This window comes from Gossypium raimondii, chromosome 1 (genome assembly GCF_025698545.1).
Source record: "Gossypium raimondii isolate GPD5lz chromosome 1, ASM2569854v1, whole genome shotgun sequence".
Taxonomy (NCBI): domain Eukaryota; kingdom Viridiplantae; phylum Streptophyta; class Magnoliopsida; order Malvales; family Malvaceae; genus Gossypium; species Gossypium raimondii.
This window is the reverse complement of record NC_068565.1, coordinates 46,160,036-46,176,894: the sequence shown is the minus strand read 5'-3', so window position 1 is coordinate 46,176,894 and position 16,859 is coordinate 46,160,036. Positions and strand designations below refer to the sequence as shown.

At 35.3% G+C, this 16,859-nt stretch overlaps 3 protein-coding genes and 1 non-coding gene across 4 annotated transcripts; 2 read left to right on the top strand and 2 right to left on the bottom strand.

Annotated features, from left to right (window-relative positions):
- Positions 1–1,664: 1,664 nt before the first annotated feature.
- On the bottom strand, positions 1,665–3,551 carry LOC105786097 (protein WHAT'S THIS FACTOR 9, mitochondrial). Its single transcript, XM_052634519.1, has 2 exons — positions 1,966–3,551; positions 1,665–1,809 (listed from the first exon to the last, which is right to left on the bottom strand). The coding sequence occupies exon 1, from the start codon at positions 3,512–3,514 to the stop codon at positions 2,237–2,239; it is 1,278 nt and encodes a 425-aa protein (XP_052490479.1). The 5' UTR covers positions 3,515–3,551; the 3' UTR covers positions 1,665–1,809; positions 1,966–2,236.
- A 961-nt stretch (positions 3,552–4,512) lies between these two features.
- On the top strand, positions 4,513–10,541 carry LOC105786095 (uncharacterized). The gene is made up of 14 exons (XM_012612372.2): positions 4,513–5,089; positions 5,192–5,281; positions 5,379–5,440; positions 5,600–5,706; positions 5,807–5,896; positions 5,995–6,117; positions 6,613–6,690; positions 7,766–7,851; positions 7,937–7,985; positions 8,263–8,319; positions 8,386–8,516; positions 9,040–9,123; positions 9,358–9,427; positions 9,852–10,541. The coding sequence occupies exons 1-14, from the start codon at positions 4,827–4,829 to the stop codon at positions 10,287–10,289; spliced, it is 1,728 nt and encodes a 575-aa protein (XP_012467826.1). The 5' UTR covers positions 4,513–4,826; the 3' UTR covers positions 10,290–10,541.
- TRNAK-UUU (transfer RNA lysine (anticodon UUU)) lies at positions 4,619–4,691 on the top strand. Its single transcript has one exon. It is a non-coding gene; the product is annotated as a tRNA-Lys (tRNA).
- Positions 10,542–12,261: 1,720 nt separating the features above from the next.
- Positions 12,262–15,439, bottom strand: LOC105786096 (uncharacterized protein At5g49945). Its single transcript, XM_012612374.2, has 3 exons — positions 14,345–15,439; positions 12,806–13,009; positions 12,262–12,713 (listed from the first exon to the last, which is right to left on the bottom strand). Exons 1-3 carry the CDS (start codon positions 15,332–15,334, stop codon positions 12,483–12,485), a joined length of 1,425 nt encoding a protein of 474 aa, XP_012467828.1. The 5' UTR covers positions 15,335–15,439; the 3' UTR covers positions 12,262–12,482.
- Positions 15,440–16,859: the final 1,420 nt, after the last annotated feature.

Sequence of the window (16,859 nt, the reverse complement as noted above, 5' to 3'; positions counted from 1 at the left end):
TTCGAGAGAAGCATTAGTGAGCCAACATAGTATGTGAAGAAGGAAGGTGAAGAAACACTGCTTGTAGTCTCCCTGTATGTGGATGACTTGTTGGTGACAGGTGAAAACAATGCCATGCTAATAGATTTCAAAGACAAAATGAGGAGCATGTTTGAATTGTCAGATTTGGGTGAAATTTCCTATTTCCTTGGCATGAAGGTGCCTCAAACTCAGCAAGGAATTTTCTTAAGCCAAAAGGCATCTACCTTGAAAATTCTAAACAGATTCTCCATGCAGAATTGCAAAGCAACCAACACTCCAGTTGCTGTTGGAGAAAAGCTATCAAGTTAAGGAAATTATGAAAAGTTTGATGAATCAACCTATAGGAGCCTAGTGGGATGTTTGCTCTACTTAATAGCCACAAGACCAAACATAATGTTTGCAGTCAGTCTCCTATCCAGGTTCATGCACTGTTGCAATTTGAATCATTTTCAAGCTGCAAAGAGAGTTCTCATGTACGTTAAAGGTATTCTGAGCTTCGGAATGATGTTTACCAAGGTTGACAGCATGAACCTCCTTGGTTTTGCTGACAGTGACTGGCAGGATCGATTGATGACATGAAAAGCACTTCAGGGTATCTATTTACCCTTGGATTAGTTTTTTTTTTTTTTTGGAGCTCAAAGAAGCAAACTAGTGATATCATGGCAGAATATGTAGCTGCTGCAGGAGCTGTTACCCAAGCAATTTGGTTAAGGAATATCATGGCAGATATGGACTTGCACTAAAGAGAAACAACAGAGATCAGAAGTGATAATCAATCTGCTGTTGCAATTGCAAAGAATCCAGTGTTTCATGGGAAAACAAAGCATTTTAAAATCAAGTTTTATTTTGTTAGGGAAATGAAACAATCTTAAGAAATCAGACTGGTTCATTGCAGTTCTGAAGATCAGTTAGTTGATATCTTGACAAAGTCTCTTTGTGTATCAAGGTTCAAAAATTTGAGAGCCAAATTAGGAGTTTGCAGCATGGAAGCCAAGGAGGAGTGTTAAAAGGTGGCTTACATGCAAACCAAAGCAGTTCAAGCCATTCTAGTTGCAGTTGAAGCATAAATTGCTGTTTTGTTACTTTTTAGTTGATGTTTTGTTGCTTAGTTACATTAGAACTATGTTAGTGATACACTTGATGTAATTTGGCGCTGATGGATTTGATAAACCAACTTAACCAAGCGTGCAAGCAAAGTTTTATAAGTTTCAAGACTTTGTTAGTGGAGTTGGGTATGTTTAGGTGATGTTTTTCATCTTTTGACAAGTTGATTACTTGTTATATGTAATGCTTTTGTTTTCAGAAATTGATGATGAATCATTCAGCAAATTCTTCTTCTTGTTTTTGGTTTTTATTCAAGCATTATGTCCTTATAGCTTGAGCTTAACTCCTTGTTTGTTTAGCAATATATCGAAGCTTAAAACTTAAGTTTCTGCTGAAATTTCTTATTCTGTTTTCTAAGTTCCTACAACATCAGCATATTCTTTCTTTACAGATCCAACTTCCTCACTTTTACAATGTTTTGCACTTTCTATAAGGTTTCTCCTTAAGATTTGTGAATATTGTGATGATGACCCCTTGTGGCCCTTTATAAAGACCAAGTGATCAACAAACTTCCACAATTTTACTAATGCATCACCACATTCAAACAAAAGTTTTGTTCAATTCATTGAATCAGTTCTTATAATATTTCTGGCTGTAGTAGACAAAACTTTTACACTTGGTCACTCTGTCATCTCCAATGTGTGACCTTATATTGTTCAATGGATAGTACCAAGATGCTTGTGCCTGTTTACACATTCAACACAGAACAGCATCATAATAGAGTGTGAAACTTAAAAAGCACAACTGCATCTTGTAAATACTATAGTAGGCATAAACTAATTGTAGCCTATACAGCCACAAATCAAAGATTAAACATTCTCATCCAGTCAAAGTCATTACCCAATTTCGGACCATTGCGTTCACATCATTTGCACAACTATCGTCCCATTGTCTGCCCTGTTTCATAATTACTTATATTAACTTCAAAAATCGACATTCTGAGAAACTGATCATCCCTCTAAGCCCATGTCTGGTTTTATGCTTCTTTCTTTTGCATAGGTGCAGTTCAAATACATTGATACGCCAAGTATACGCAGCCATGCTTGCTCTAGCAGAATTCTCCCTGAAATCATATTTATCTTTATTCATCTATTGGTGTATCCTTTACAGACTATATATCCATTACCTGAGCTTTAGAAGGCTCGTCATCAAAACCATCATTAGATCCCGAACCAGACAACAAGTTTAAATCCTTATTTTCCTCCACACTCTTATCATCTTCTTTTATAACTTCCCCTTCATCAGCATTTGACATAACCTTTCTTTTCCTCCTAAACACTGGAACACCATCTCTTTTTCGAAACTTTTCCGACTTATTCATAAGATGAATATACCTAAACCGCATACCCATCAATGGATGCTTCTCCATCAAGAAATCTTTCCTATAAGCTTCCTTAAGCACCACGGTCTGTGTCCTAATCTTATTCGAAACATAAAATATCCCCGGAAAATGCATCAGCGCCTTCTTAAATCGGTTCCCGAACCCTAAATACTCTCCCAAACAAAACACATTCTTTCCTTCAGTCTTCTTTGACACCAACAGCCACAACAACTCGTGAAGCACTGCCACAGTCCATTTCTCCGCCTGGTCACTATTAGGCCCTAAATGAAATGAATTCTCGTAAGGTGAAATGTAAGGCAAATCTTGCCATGTGTCAACCCAATTCTTCACCTTCTTCTCTAAATCAAACCCATTGGGTAATTTCATCGAAAACCTTAACGGCAATCCTTTTTTCAATTTCACACCGTCAGAAAAAGAAGCTCTCTTTTCCATTTCGGAAATGGCAAGTTCATTCCTCCAAGAAATAAGCTCTAAAAAAAGGGTTTCTTTTCCATCAGAAGGGTTTTTATGTTCACAAATTTGGAAATAATCAGGATAATCAGAAAGAAGAAAGGTAATATAATTAGTGGGAAGGCCGAGATCAAATTTGAACTTGTCTAAGATATGTAAAGGCAGCCTAACTGCTTTAGTCAGCATTAAGAGCTTAACCAACCTGTTTACGACGTCGTTTCGATGAGGGGGAGAGTTGTGAATAGCTAGCTCCTCTTTGTGCAGAGTCATGGCTAGAGGGGTAAGCTTGACGTGGAGAGGAAGAGAGGGAGAGGGTTGGAAGGGGGAGAAAATGGAAGGGTAGTTTTGAAAGAGCTTGGATGTAGAGGTGGGGAGATTGAAATGGGATTTGAGAGGGGAGAGAGAGGAAAGGGGGAGGGATTTGGAAGGAGAGGAGAGGATTTGGTTTTTGAGGGAAAGGATTTCTTTGAGGTTTTTCTCTCTTTCGACGGCAATGTCTAGGTATGGGTCACGAACCCACTTGATCCTGGCGTCAACGAAGCTGCGGATTAGAAGCAGCCGGTGAGGGACTCTTCTCCAGAGCGCCATGCTTAGCATATCAATGCAGTTTGCATTTGAACTGGAGAACTTAACAGCACCATTGGTAAATTTTTGTTTTAAATTAATATAATAATATTTTAGTCTGACTCTTATTTTGTATAAAAATTGTAAAAAAAATTCAAAATTATTGAAAATAGAAAATTCTATATAAAAATTTAGAAAAATAAAATCTCAAAAATACTGTTGTTCGAAAAATTAATTAAAAATATAAAAAATAACATTCAATAAAATTCAATAACAAGATAAAAAATTATATCATTAAATACTTCTTCCTCAATATTTCTCTCAAAACTAAATTAGTAATATCTTCAAATAAATTTGTATGAAAAACATTCAAATTGATATTATAGAGACTTATGAAATCAATTCTAATACCATTTTTAACATATATATATATAATATAATATATCACAAAATTTTCTTTTTAGACTAACTTAACCGCTTGATGCTACTAAATTCCTATAAATCAACTTTGATGCAACAAAAATAATTATAATGATTTTTCTTCACTTTAAACTTGGCATGAAATATTGAAGGTCATATAATCAAAAGAAATTTGGGTTTTGTAGACCATTATAAAATATGAGTTAATAGAGTTGATTTTAATTTGGAAACATAAAATAAAGTTTTAAAATTTAGAAAGAGATTAAATTGAATAAATTTATTTAATTGATTTTGATGTTTTGAAATTAATTTATTTATTTAATTAACAAAATTTTTAATATTATACCATGGGTCATTGTATTTTTCATAAATTTGAAATTTCGTCTTTTTATTTTTTAAATTTTAAAATTCAGGTCCAATTATTAATGTTGTTAATTTTTTTGTTAAATTTATTGGTGTCCCTTTTAAAATAAAAATAATAATAACTTAATAGCCATATAACTAAATAATAAATCTAAATTTAATAAAATAATTAAAATTTGAAATATGAATAATAAATGCATATTTAAACCCCATTTAATGGGAAAAAGTCTACACGTAATCATCTTCGCTACCACAGGCACAGCCTCCCCGTACTCAGAAAAATACCCTCGGACAAAATTTTATCTTGTAGATATGTTTATAGATTTAAAATCCAAACAGAAAATTTTCAGGCAAGCCGTCTTAGCTCAGCCGGTAGAGCGCGTGGCTTTTAACCACGTGGTCGTGGCTTCGATTCCCACAGACGGCGGCTTTTGTAATTTTTCGTCTAAACAAACTTCACTGAAATCCCAACGTCATATGTTATCCATATACTCATTGGATTTTCCTCTCATTTTTTTTTATTTCTTTCTCCCTGTTCTCATTGGATTCATTTCCAAAATCAATGGATTGGGAACCGTTAGCTGCAGCAAAAGCCTCCATCTCTCCCTACGATCTTCTTTTCCAAGCACTTGCTTTAATCCCCTTCTCCCATTATTTCTTCGCCGCTTCCTTTCTCTTTCTCATATTTCTTTACAGTTTTTTGGAGATTCATTTTCTTCAGGATTTACTCACTCTTTTCAGAGGCGATCCCGTTACGTTAAATTACAACTCCTGCTCCGAACTCGCCCAATCAGTCGTCGCCAACTGTAAGATACTCCAAGGAAGGTAAATATTATTTTTATTTTTATTCCTGGATTTCTCAGTTAATCAGTCGAAACTCGAATTTACATCTTCTACTTGTTTACGATTTGTTCAACAATGGCGCAGGTACTTGGCCACTCCATGGCTTTCTAGTCCTCATCTTCAGACTGCTTTCTTGAGTTTTCTGGGAAGGCCTCCTCCACTTACTTATAGACGGTCAGTTCAATTCTTTTTCTATTCCTTTTTCAATTTTTTTTTTCAATTTCATTTTCTTTGGATAAATGTTAATCTGCTAAGCGTTTATTATTCTTAGACATTTATTCCGTGCTTTTGATGGTGGAACAATTGCTCTGGACTGGCTAACTTACACGGATGGTCAGATTTTATTCATCTTCTCATGATTTTATTCTTCTATTTTTAATTTTTTAGAACATTCATGTGTGTTATTCAAATTTAAGAATGGGAGGGAATTCATTCTTTAAAGTAATATATATGGCTTAATTTTTAATATTGTGCATCTGTAACTAATAACAGTTGTGGGTGGTACCTCCTGCATGCTTGATAGTTCCGCTGCTCTTAAAGGTGATAAAACTCCGATTGTGATTGTGATTCCTGGCTTGACCAGCGATTCTGCTGCTGCGGTAAGTTATTTTTTTCTTTTTAAATGTATAGATATTATATTTATATTTGTTCTCTCATATTGTCGTTGAAGTAGTTAAAGAAGCGTTGCTGCGTGTACAGTATGTGAAGCATCTTGCTTTCAACTTGGCAAGACAGGGTTGGAATGTTGTTGTAAGCAATCATCGTGGACTGGGAGGTGTATCTCTAACGGTGAGTTTTGTTACGGAACCCTTTTTCTGCCTAGATTCTGAATCATCTAAGTACCATTTTCAAACTTGTCAATTCCACGTAAATGAACTTATTTTCAGTCTGATTGCTGTTATAATGCTGGATGGACTGAAGATCTACGGAAAATCATTGACCATATACGTTGTGAATATCCAGAAGCTCCTCTGTATGCTGTTGGAACTAGCATTGGTGCCAATATTCTGGTATCTGAATTCTTCTGATTATGTTTATGAGCATCACGAAAGTAGTTGAGTGTTAGAACTTGCACGTCATTTAGAAATTTTCCTTGGATGTGATAATGCTTCTTCTATTTTTTTTCTAACTGTATCACCTGTGAAGATATTTATGTACTTTAGCTGATTTATTACTCTTAACTTTCAGATGAATATTTACTTTTTGTTTCATCTGCTGCAGTCAGGTTAGGTAAAAGAAATGTCAAATCTAATTCTGGGTTTAATTTTGAATTATGAATATAAACCCATTTTCTGTTTGTTCCTAATGCACAATATTTGCTATAAAAGATAATTGTGGTTCAGCTCCAGCCTTCTAAGTTCAATGTATTTTTAGTAATGTCCTTGTCCCATTTGACAAATGATGTCCATATGGCTAAATTCTTAATATTTTGTTTTTTCCACATATAGAGTTGTTTTAGTTATTGTTTGCAAGCTCAAATATATGCTTTCTCCTTCCACTCTCAGGTAAAATATCTTGGAGAGGATGGGGCAAATACTCCTCTTGTTGGTGCTGCAGCTATATGCTCTCCTTGGGACCTCTTGGTTAGTATTTTTATTGCTATCATACAACCAAGACTCCGATCTCTATTTCATCTGCATTTTTCAAATTCTATATCCTCTTTTGCTCCCAAATTGTGAAAGCTTCTATTGCACTAAATTAATGTGTTAAGCTCACGGCTGATGGATCGAGTCACCAGGTGATTCACAGGAAAGTTCGCTTTCAATTGAGGGAGCTTCCCTATGTTGAGATTTGTAGCATGAGCCTAACCTATCGTTGAAGGGGGCTCCTAACCTTAGGTTAGTTAGGAAGGGAGTCTTAAACCTTGGAATTGAAATAAAATTCTAACTTGTTTTATTACTCAGAATCATCCTTCTTAAATGGAGGTACACAGGGTTTACTCTTTAGAGTAGGAAACCAAAATTAAGGAAACTAAAAAGGAAGGGCTTTTAATAACGCAATAAGATACTTGCTAAAATAAATTATTCTAATTAGGAGTATTTCTAAAACTAAGATTACTTGTCTTCCTTTTCGTCTTCAACACCTTTGACTTCTAGCGGCCTACGCCTCACATGTCTTGCCCACAAAGGCATCTGTAATTTAATACATCCACTTTTGGCCTAAAATATAGGAATAGAAAAGAGAGAGAAAGGAGATAGATGATAAGAGGACTTAACTATCCCTATTGAGAATAAAGTTCCATGCATTTGTTGCGAGGTAATTGCTTTTCGAAACCCCACCAGAAGGTTCAAGTTTAGAAGAACAAACAGGGATAGTCAACTGCCATTACGTTGATCTGGTCCCACATGACCTAACCATGGAACCAAGTAATTCCTTGCCTTATATAGGTATATCAGTTGAAAACATGCCTGTTTCTTTTGAGCTTAAATATGTCGGCATTTCCTATTGCAGATATAAGGGGAGAAACCTTCTGCAATTATGCTACTGCCACCATTGCCAAGTCTGTCATGGATGGCCAATGGCTGTAGTGGCATCTTGGACCACTTCCTGCTTAAATCAAATCTCACTTACTCTTTTGTCTCTCATGAACTCTTAACTAAAGTGCTGCCACTTTGTCTTCTTTTTGGAAAGGTTATGTACTAAATCTCTTCCTTGCAGATATGTGATAGGTTCATAAACCGTCGACCTATGCAGAAATTATATGACAGAGCACTAACAGTTGGCCTGCAAGGTTATGCACAATTGTACGTATTCATTACTTCATTTTGCAGAATCAGTTTACTTACTTTCGAGGTACCTTTACATAATATACTTTGTGCTTTTATTTAGGCATCAGTCTATCTTGTCTCGTCTTGCAAATTGGGAAGGCATTGAAAAGGTACTCAAAAAATTCCTACTGTATGCAAGAACAAACAAGTCAGTCACATAGTTGAAGCATCTTAGAAGGATAACATTGCTAGCTGCTTTGACACAGATATTACTGGTTTGAAAATAGATGTAATATGTCCTCAAATGGAGATAAACTTCCACCAAATCAAATGCCTCATCTCATTTTATTTCATCCTCTTTACGCCCAACATTGTTTCAAAGAAATTTTCAGTTTCTTTTTTCCTAATGAAGAATCTCCTAATTCTTTTCTGCTTGTGTTTTCACAGTCAAGTTCTCTTAGGGATTTTGACAACCATGCTACTCGAGTTCTTGGGAAATTTGAGGTAAAAAATTATTATTCTATTTCCTTTCCATATTTCCATTCTAATAAAGGCCACCATGCGTTTCAGACTGTGGATACGTATTATAGGAGATCAAGCAGTACTAATTATGTAGAAAATGTGTCAGTGCCTCTCCTGTGTGTCAGTGCTTTGGATGATCCAGTGTGCACCAGTGAAGCTATTCCATGGGATGAATGTAGGTAAGAAATCACTCTTCATTCTCCAATAACCTCTCTTTAAAAGCCTTCTCTGGGGCACTTGGTCAGTGTGCTACTTCCTTTAGATTCAAGTGAGAGGAACCATTTGATTCCTTAGTATTATTATAGGTTTATGTGCATTAAATTTGCAGTTCCACTATCAGCATGACATATTTTATTGTATGAAACTCTTTATGTGTTCAAGCTCACATTGCATCTTATCTTTTTATACAATTAACATAGCAGTCACAACAAGGAGGGATTTATGAGCAGAGCATTTTTATTCCAACATCAAGTAAAACCTGAACTACTAGTCTAAACTGCCAACACTGAAATGAGTCTTAACATGTTGGTAGTATACCTTGTTGATATTGCCAAACGCTCTATTACATTCTCCACTTGAATGGTAAAGTTATACGTCTTACCCATGTTTCATGTCATCATCAATATTCCATCTCTAACAAGGACAATATTATACATGACTTCCTTCTTTTTAAAGCTAACCTTCTGTTTGATTTACTTCTAGGCTCAATGAAAATATTATTCTAGCTACTACACCGCATGGAGGACATCTAGCATTCTATGAGGGGATAACAGCGTCTAGCATATGGTAATAATTGGCATCTTTGATACTATATACATATACGCACGCAAACAAAAGCTTATCTTTGTGTATATATATATATCATGTTCACAATTTCAGGATTGAGCATCTCGTAAGACATGCTATGACTGTGTAATTTCATATATTTGTTATACTAGCAGCTGTGTCTGATTATGTAACAAGTTGTAATATAAGGTTCATTGTGTCAAGTTACACGGTTTCTTATTCATTGATTTGCAGGTGGGTAAGAGTTGTTAATGAGTTCTTTGGTGTTCTAAGGACTAGCCCACATATAGAAGGAAGAAAGAAGGTAAAAGTTTCAGTTAACTTGTTTTGTAGGAAACTGTTGTACTTTATTTGAACTAAATGGACATATCTGCACCCATTTTGTGATGATAAAGCAGTCAGGCACTCCTCCAAAGTCAAAAGCCTGTGAATTAAAATTCTCTTTTAGCAGCTAAATAGTTAATTCTCCTACCTCATTTCGTGCTGCCTGAACCAATCTAGCAAAAATTCTCTCCAGTGCCTCCCAGCAAGGCAGCAAAATATGTGTCAAACTAGTAACTGATCAGCGACCATCTGGATCTGATCAACTCCATTAGAATTCTTTATGTTTAATGGGAAAATTGGTTAACTTGGTGACAAGTCTCCTAACAATTGTGGTGGGAAGAGGCTTTTGTGTTAACTAACTGCCTGTTTCTACAAATTCATTCAACTTTTATGTTTTCTTGCAGATGCAAGGTTCTACTATGCCCAAGCCACTGCAAAGTTCAATTGATCAGGCACCTTATTTGAATGTTATGGAAGATGGAATGGTGACTGCAATGAGCAATGAACAAACAGATGCTTTTGTAGAAGACATTTCAAACGAGCATACAACTCACAGTAAGAAGGATGAAGGTACAATTTCTGATAAGGGAACAAGTGTTGACTTGACAGATAAACTAAACCCTGAGAAGCAAATAATGCAGCAAGTGGAGCAAAATGTAAAGGATTTGATTGTCCCTGTTCAAGGACGCATTGATAAGCTTTCACGGCGGAGCAGACAATCAATCTGGTTGCTTGTGTACATTGCCGTCATAACAACTTGGCCGTTTGTTGGCTCTGTTGTTCTTTCAGTTCTTAAGAGAAGGTTCAAAACTTTTAAACCGGGTACGTTGTTTAGAAAATAGAGTTAGTTAGCAGGGGGTATAGGGTCAATCATGACCAAATACAATCTATAGAATATCATTGATGCCCTAAATTGAGGGATAATAAAAGATGCTAACTGCTCTGATCAGTAAGTACCCATTGTTGTATCAGAAAATAATAGTATTTCAAGAGGCATCCTCCTTGCTAAACTTGTAATCTCCTTGATGATATAATTAAATGCCTTCAATATGCTTGAGGCCATTTCAGTAATGAACAAAACATGGTATACATAACTCGATTAGTTTTCATTTTAAGGTGTGAAGAAAACAAAACTTGAATATTACTTATGATCCTTTTGAAAGTAGAATTACATCATAAAATTATAAGATTTGTTTGGTTCACCAAAATGTAAAATTATTTTGATAATAATATTATTGGAATATAAGATTATTTAACATGGTTATTCTTTTGAATAAAAAATATTTTCATTAATAAGAACGAAAAATAACACTAATATAAAGACTTGATATACAGTAGAGATATTGCATAAAAACACCATAAATTATTGCACAATAGAGGATTATTTATTTAAGCATCTCTAAGTTGCGTGAAAAACAATATCAGAAAAGAAAAAATAAAATAAATGGAAAAAGAAATTGTTTAGTTTAGACTTGAGAGAAACTACAAAGTTTTAAAAATCAAATTGAAAGCATGTCTCTGATACCAAGCGGGGGTGGGGAGGAAGGGTATTATAGAGTATGAGCGGAAGGGAATATAGACTCTTTGATTACAAAAGGAAAGTTTACAAAAGAGAAAACTAAAAAGTAAAGTAGTTGGTAATTTACAAGATGCTATACAATTGAACTTTCCTCCCTATTTATAGAGGAATTCTAAAAATTCTATACAATTGTATTTTGAATCCCGTATAGTGTTTCTGATAAAGACTCGGCTTCTTTGTGGATGTGGTTGCTTCCACGTCTCCATCTTTTTGCATGGTTATGGTTGCTTCCATGTGTCATGCTTGCATTTATGACCGATGTTGTCACTGCTTGTGTCACAGCTGCTTTATGTCATTTCTTACATCATCATTGTTTTAATGATGATTAAGACTTGATTAAGACTTTTTGTCTTATTTATTTATCCTTCAAAATGATGGATAGTAGATATGTCTTGATGACAATTTTCCCATGCACTTCTGATTTGTTGCAGAATGTTGGATGGAAAATCTTCAACGTCCATGGCTGCTATCTTTTTTAGCAGATTGATGCCGTCATCATTTTCTTCAATGAGATATGAATGATATGCTAATATTCTTCTTCCATCAGTTCTGAATTGATAATTTCTTTCTTGAAGAAGATATTTAGCTTTAGCTATTAAATCAAGACCGGCTTGGATTTGATAATAGCTTAAATTATCTTGACACTTGTCAATTGTTTTTGCCAAGTAATCTTTGTCTTCATCTACAGTAGATAGTCGGGGGCTTCCGAGCATTCTGTGGATTTTCCATATTTGATATGGCTGAAATTTTTTTCTTTTTCAGAAATACCAATAAGAGTACTTATTTGAATATAGAAATAATAGAAAAAGTCCTCGTTTTTTACGATGGTTTGTAATAAAGATTTTACTACAGCTAGAAAATCTTTTAAAAAATGAAAAGAAAAATTTTGTATTACTATTTCTCTAACAAAACCCCATTCGATACTTGTTATATCAAACGGTTCATGATCTAGTCTAAATTGTTTAGTTCATTTTATTGGAATGGGAGATTTTATTAATTTATCTTTAATTATATAAACCATACTCAAAGTAGAAGCTAACTATGAAAAATAAAATAAAAATAAAGACAATATCAAAATACAAAATTTCTCAGCTAATAATGAAAAAAATACTTAAAATAATTAAAAATTAAGTATTAGTACCATTAAAATCCAACCTCTTTGTCTTCTAAAATCATTCCCCGATTGGTATGTATGGTGTATATTACGATAACTAGAACAAAACTGCTCAATTCGATAGACAAAATCAGCACATCAAAATCATTACTTGGGAATTGCGTTTAAAATGTCATCCATGGAAGAAACTTTATCAAGTTCCTGGAGCAGTATCTTCAGGAACATTCCGAATCGGTAGTTGACAACTAAAAATACATTCCCAGTGACATACAGAAACCAGGGAACTAATAACCTGCAATCTGCAGATGAGTAAGCATTCATACTACTAATGCCCACAGCCATCTAATGAGCGCGGGTCATCTTCATTCTTGGCATTGCCTTCTTCATCTGCCGAGCACGATCTTTTGCTTCTCTCTTGCGAGCCGCTTCTGCACTGAGCTTTGCCTCTGCCTCTTCTAACATCTTTTTCTTCTCTGCTTTCTTTCTCTGCAATGCTTCTTGCCTTGCATTTTGAAGTTCTTTGTATGCTTCTTGGGCAGCCTTCACTCTTGCTGCTTCAGTTTTGGATCGAGCCTGCAATAAGAAAGAAAAGAAATCGAGAAGATTACCAAGTTGGACATGTATTTGACAATTTGATATATAATCTAGTGTCCCAGCTGAAGCACCTGTGAGCTGAGCTTGTACCGCCCAATTAAGTCAATGTAGTATGGTACAAGAGCTACCAAGCGAGTGATGTCAGCCATGTGGTTGGCATCAGGGAGGGCAAACTTAAACAACAGCATCTTCCTGAGCAGACCAGGATGTTGATCTGAAAAATGCATCGAAATGAAATTCTTTCCGTATTTCTCAAAAGCTTTGTCCCCAAAAACCTGCAGGTTATCAATCACAATTAATTCTGCATGTTAAATCTGCCAAGTGAATTTGAAGCAAACCTTAACAGGACAATAAAAGGGTAGTTACAATGGGCCCCAAAAATTAGTATGAACAACTGAACTATTCGCAAGAACCACATAATGTACTGGATTACATGGGTCATAATCTCTTCACTGAACTTGAAAGCAAAACACATGGATTATTGAAACCTAATAAAAATTATCGCATTCTCCCACTCTCTGGACACCCTCAACCAAAAAGGACTACTACAAATAGTAATAATAAGTACGATGGTTGTGTAGCTCACACGCTTGCAGCTAGAAGAATTTGATAATTTTGCCTTTATCCATAAGCCATGGAGTTTAAAAGGAACTTCATGCCATGATTCTTATTAATAAAAACTTTGAAGAGACAAAAGAAGCAGAAGACAATCTATATGAAAATCCTTAAGACAAACTGTCACAAGCTCGCAGCCATCCCTTCAATCAAGACCTTAAAAAGCTAGGAATCTAACAGAGAAGAAATCCTTGATAAAATCTGATCACACAAGCTTCAGTACAAAATGGAACGACCAGCAAATTTAACACCCAACTTGTGATTTTAGCTACTAATGTAGCAATGTTCCATTCTTTTCATCCTACTCGCACAAATACATGTTTCAAAACAAATTAAAGCAACTGCTTGCCAGCGGCCTGAACTATTGTACACAACACGCTTAAGGTTTAACATGTACAGAAGCTCCCATCCACGCAAAGGAATGACAAACTAACAATTAAAATGGTTATGAATTCCACTTCTGGATTACCTACTGATCATTTTCAAATACATCCATCTTCATTAATGTTTAAAACATAATGGATCAAGCAGGCAAATAAACCCTACGAACTCTAACTAGGTATTTATCCAAAATGACTTAAAATTAATGATATGCCCCTAAATATTTTCAAAACTATTATAAAATCATGCATTGCTTCATTCAGCATTGACTTTATTGTTCCTATACTAATGAATCTCCGAGTACACAGAGTGCAACAAGAGAGATCAGAGAAGAATTTCATAGAACTGTATGCTACAAAAATTCAACCACATGAACCAGGCTTGTAGCCTGCCACTTTAAAGTACTAAAACCCTCGAATCAAAACCTATGACAAACAACACTAATGCATTAGTCCCCATAAATCCAATTTCTTTACCAATCAACTTATTCAAATGAATAACAAAAGAAATCCAAATCATGCTACGAAGTGGCAGATAAAATTATTCCATTAAATCAAACAAATAATTAAGGAAACAATAAAATCAACATAAGTCTAAAGCTTTGACCAACTAACCTGCTCAAGCACAGTCTCGGTAATCAGATCCCCAGCAACCTCCTTTGACTCGGAAATGACGGATAGTTCATCCACCACCCATTTTCTTCCACTAGGAGTCGGCATCAACCCGGCAAATCTTTGTAAATCTCTCACCTCTTTTTGCATCCCTTTGGCCGCTTTCTTCTTTGCCACCGCGAAAACCACCTGATCCATTGCTTCATCATTCATATAAACTTCAAAAGTAATTTCATCTTTACACGGGACCACCAAATTAAACAATCTCGATATCAGATCATGTCTGCTCTTTAACTCCATCGTTGCCAGCAATCCCTGGCAGTATCTTCGTCCACTCGCGTAGAATTTGAATACGGTTTGCCCTTCTTTTAACAGTAACGGCGAGTCCTCCCCTTCTCCCACACCCAAAAGACTGAAATTTTTCTCAAAGATAGAACCTTTTGTAGCGAATTTGGCTGCCCATGCCAAAGCAAGGTTCTCGTTTTCACGTTTACCGGTAAAGTAATTGACTATAAAAACAATCAAGAAAGACCCACAGGCAATCTCCACCGTGAACGATTTCTTCGGAACCGTAGCGTTTTGGGGTTTCGAAGTTGTTTCCGATTCTGGGTCATCGGGAGTAGCGGTTTCAGTAACTTTTGGAGGTTCGGGTGGCGGTTGTTCGATGGGTAAACCCTCGAACTCGTCCTCATCCCAGTAGTCGAAAGAAGTAGTGGAGGGCTTTTGAAGATCCGACTGGGACGGAGAATCCGAAGTGGGGACAGGATTGGGATCAGGATGGGATTTGGTTTCAAGATCTGAAAGGGGCTGTGAATCGGACTGAGTTACAGGAGGCGATGGGATGGAATGGTGATGTAAGATGTCATCTTCAACAGGGTCATCCTCTTCGGCGTCAAATCCTTCGAAGTGGGAATCAGCGAGGACATGAGAGAAAGAGAGATGGGTAACCAAAAGAGAGAAGAGAAAAAGCAAGCGGAAGGAAGAAAGGTCCATTTTTGGAGTTGGGAATTTGCTGTTCTTTTTGGGCTCTGATTCGTTATATAGAGAGAGAGAGAGATACTATAAAGAGGCAGTCGCAGTGTTTTGTTATGCGGTGCGGCGAGCTATATGGTAGACACTCCAATGTCCAATCTCTCAAACATTGAACCATCAACACTCCAATCTTGGGAAATGCTATTCCTCATAGTTTAATTAAAAATAAAAATTTCAATTAATCAATTCAATTTTCTTTTAAATTAATTTGCCAATCGAGTTCTGATCTTATGACTCTGATTAATCTGTCTGATTAGTCTGCTTGCAAGAATTTCATTAAATTTACCAGAAAAAAATTAATATGAATTTACACATATTGTACCAAAAATTTGTATGAAAAAATAAAAATTTAAAAGTTACCAATTTTTCGTTACAAAATCTTAATGAAATTTCTTAATATTAGAAAATATTTATTTTACTCTAAAATTACATTTCTCATTTCAAATCCTCGTTTTGAAACTATACAAAAATTCTAAGACCATACAAAAAATTATGAAAGTGTACCAAAATTTTTGACTGATTACCAAAAATTCTAAGCAAGTACAAAAAATTATGAGGGATATTGATACTATTGTTTAGCAAGGAGAAAGAGAGGAGAATGTGGTAGTTGTTTGAAGGTCAGTTTACTTGTGATAGGCTAAGAGCTAGAGTAAAAGGGTAAGAAGGGAGGAGGAAAAGACTTACAAATATCTGGAGAATGGGAAGTTGTCTGAGTATGGGTTATCTGTAGGGTGCTTCTAAGGGTGGAATAGATCTCTCTCTCTCTCTTCGTGTGTTGGGGTATATGTAGGGGAAGGTCCCCTTGCTTGGTAGTGTCATGTCATCGACAATACAAACAGTGGCCTACTCATGTAGTCGGCTAGGTGGCATGTTCATTATATGTTAATTGTTGTCAAGCATAGTATTGTGTGACTCTGCTCTGACATTTCCTTTGTTATGCCTCAATGGCTGCCTAATGGTTCTTTTGGACAATCCGTAGTGAGTGGTTGAAAGTGGGTGGCCGAAAAGCACGTGGCATGAAAAATGCGAGTGTGACTAGCCGAGTTCATAACTAGCTAGATGGTCTCAACTAATAAAATAAGACAAACTGCCCATGGGTGCTTTCTAAGTTACCTCTCGTACTGCCACATGTCAAAACTAAAGGAGGGGTATAACAAGGGAATACCAAAATTTAAGAGAATATAAAAAATTAGGAAGGAATACCAAAATTATAAGAGAATATAAAAAAAATGAGAAAGTACCAAAAATTATAAGGAAATATAAAAATTATAAGTAAAAAAAATATAAAGGAATACCAATTTTGGTCCGTCTTATTAAATTCATTTCATTTATTTAATATTTTATATTTTTAAAATTATCATGAAATATAATTTTTCTCTTACAAAATTTAGCATGAAAATAATAATTTAAAAGTAATCAAAATTTTCAGTTACATATCTCACTAAAATTTCCTCATAATTATAAACAATATTTTTTACTCCAAAAT

What these genes read in the sequence shown, in the direction of transcription:
- LOC105786097 (XM_052634519.1), bottom strand. Translation starts at nt 3,514, where the DNA reads ATGCTAAGCATGGCGCTCTGGAGAAGAGTCCCTCACCGGCTGCTTCTA.
- LOC105786095 (XM_012612372.2), top strand. Translation starts at nt 4,827, where the DNA reads ATGGATTGGGAACCGTTAGCTGCAGCAAAAGCCTCCATCTCTCCCTAC. An exon ending in TGTAAGATACTCCAAGGAAG is followed by an intron (nt 5,090 to 5,191) that starts GTAAATATTATT and finishes ACAATGGCGCAG; the next exon opens with GTACTTGGCCACTCCATGGC. An exon ending in CCTCCACTTACTTATAGACG is followed by an intron (nt 5,282 to 5,378) that starts GTCAGTTCAATT and finishes TATTATTCTTAG; the next exon opens with ACATTTATTCCGTGCTTTTG.
- LOC105786096 (XM_012612374.2), bottom strand. Translation starts at nt 15,334, where the DNA reads ATGGACCTTTCTTCCTTCCGCTTGCTTTTTCTCTTCTCTCTTTTGGTT. An exon ending in CCGAGACTGTGCTTGAGCAG is followed by an intron (nt 13,010 to 14,344) that starts GTTAGTTGGTCA and finishes GATAACCTGCAG; the next exon opens with GTTTTTGGGGACAAAGCTTT. An exon ending in GGTACAAGCTCAGCTCACAG is followed by an intron (nt 12,714 to 12,805) that starts GTGCTTCAGCTG and finishes TTCTTATTGCAG; the next exon opens with GCTCGATCCAAAACTGAAGC.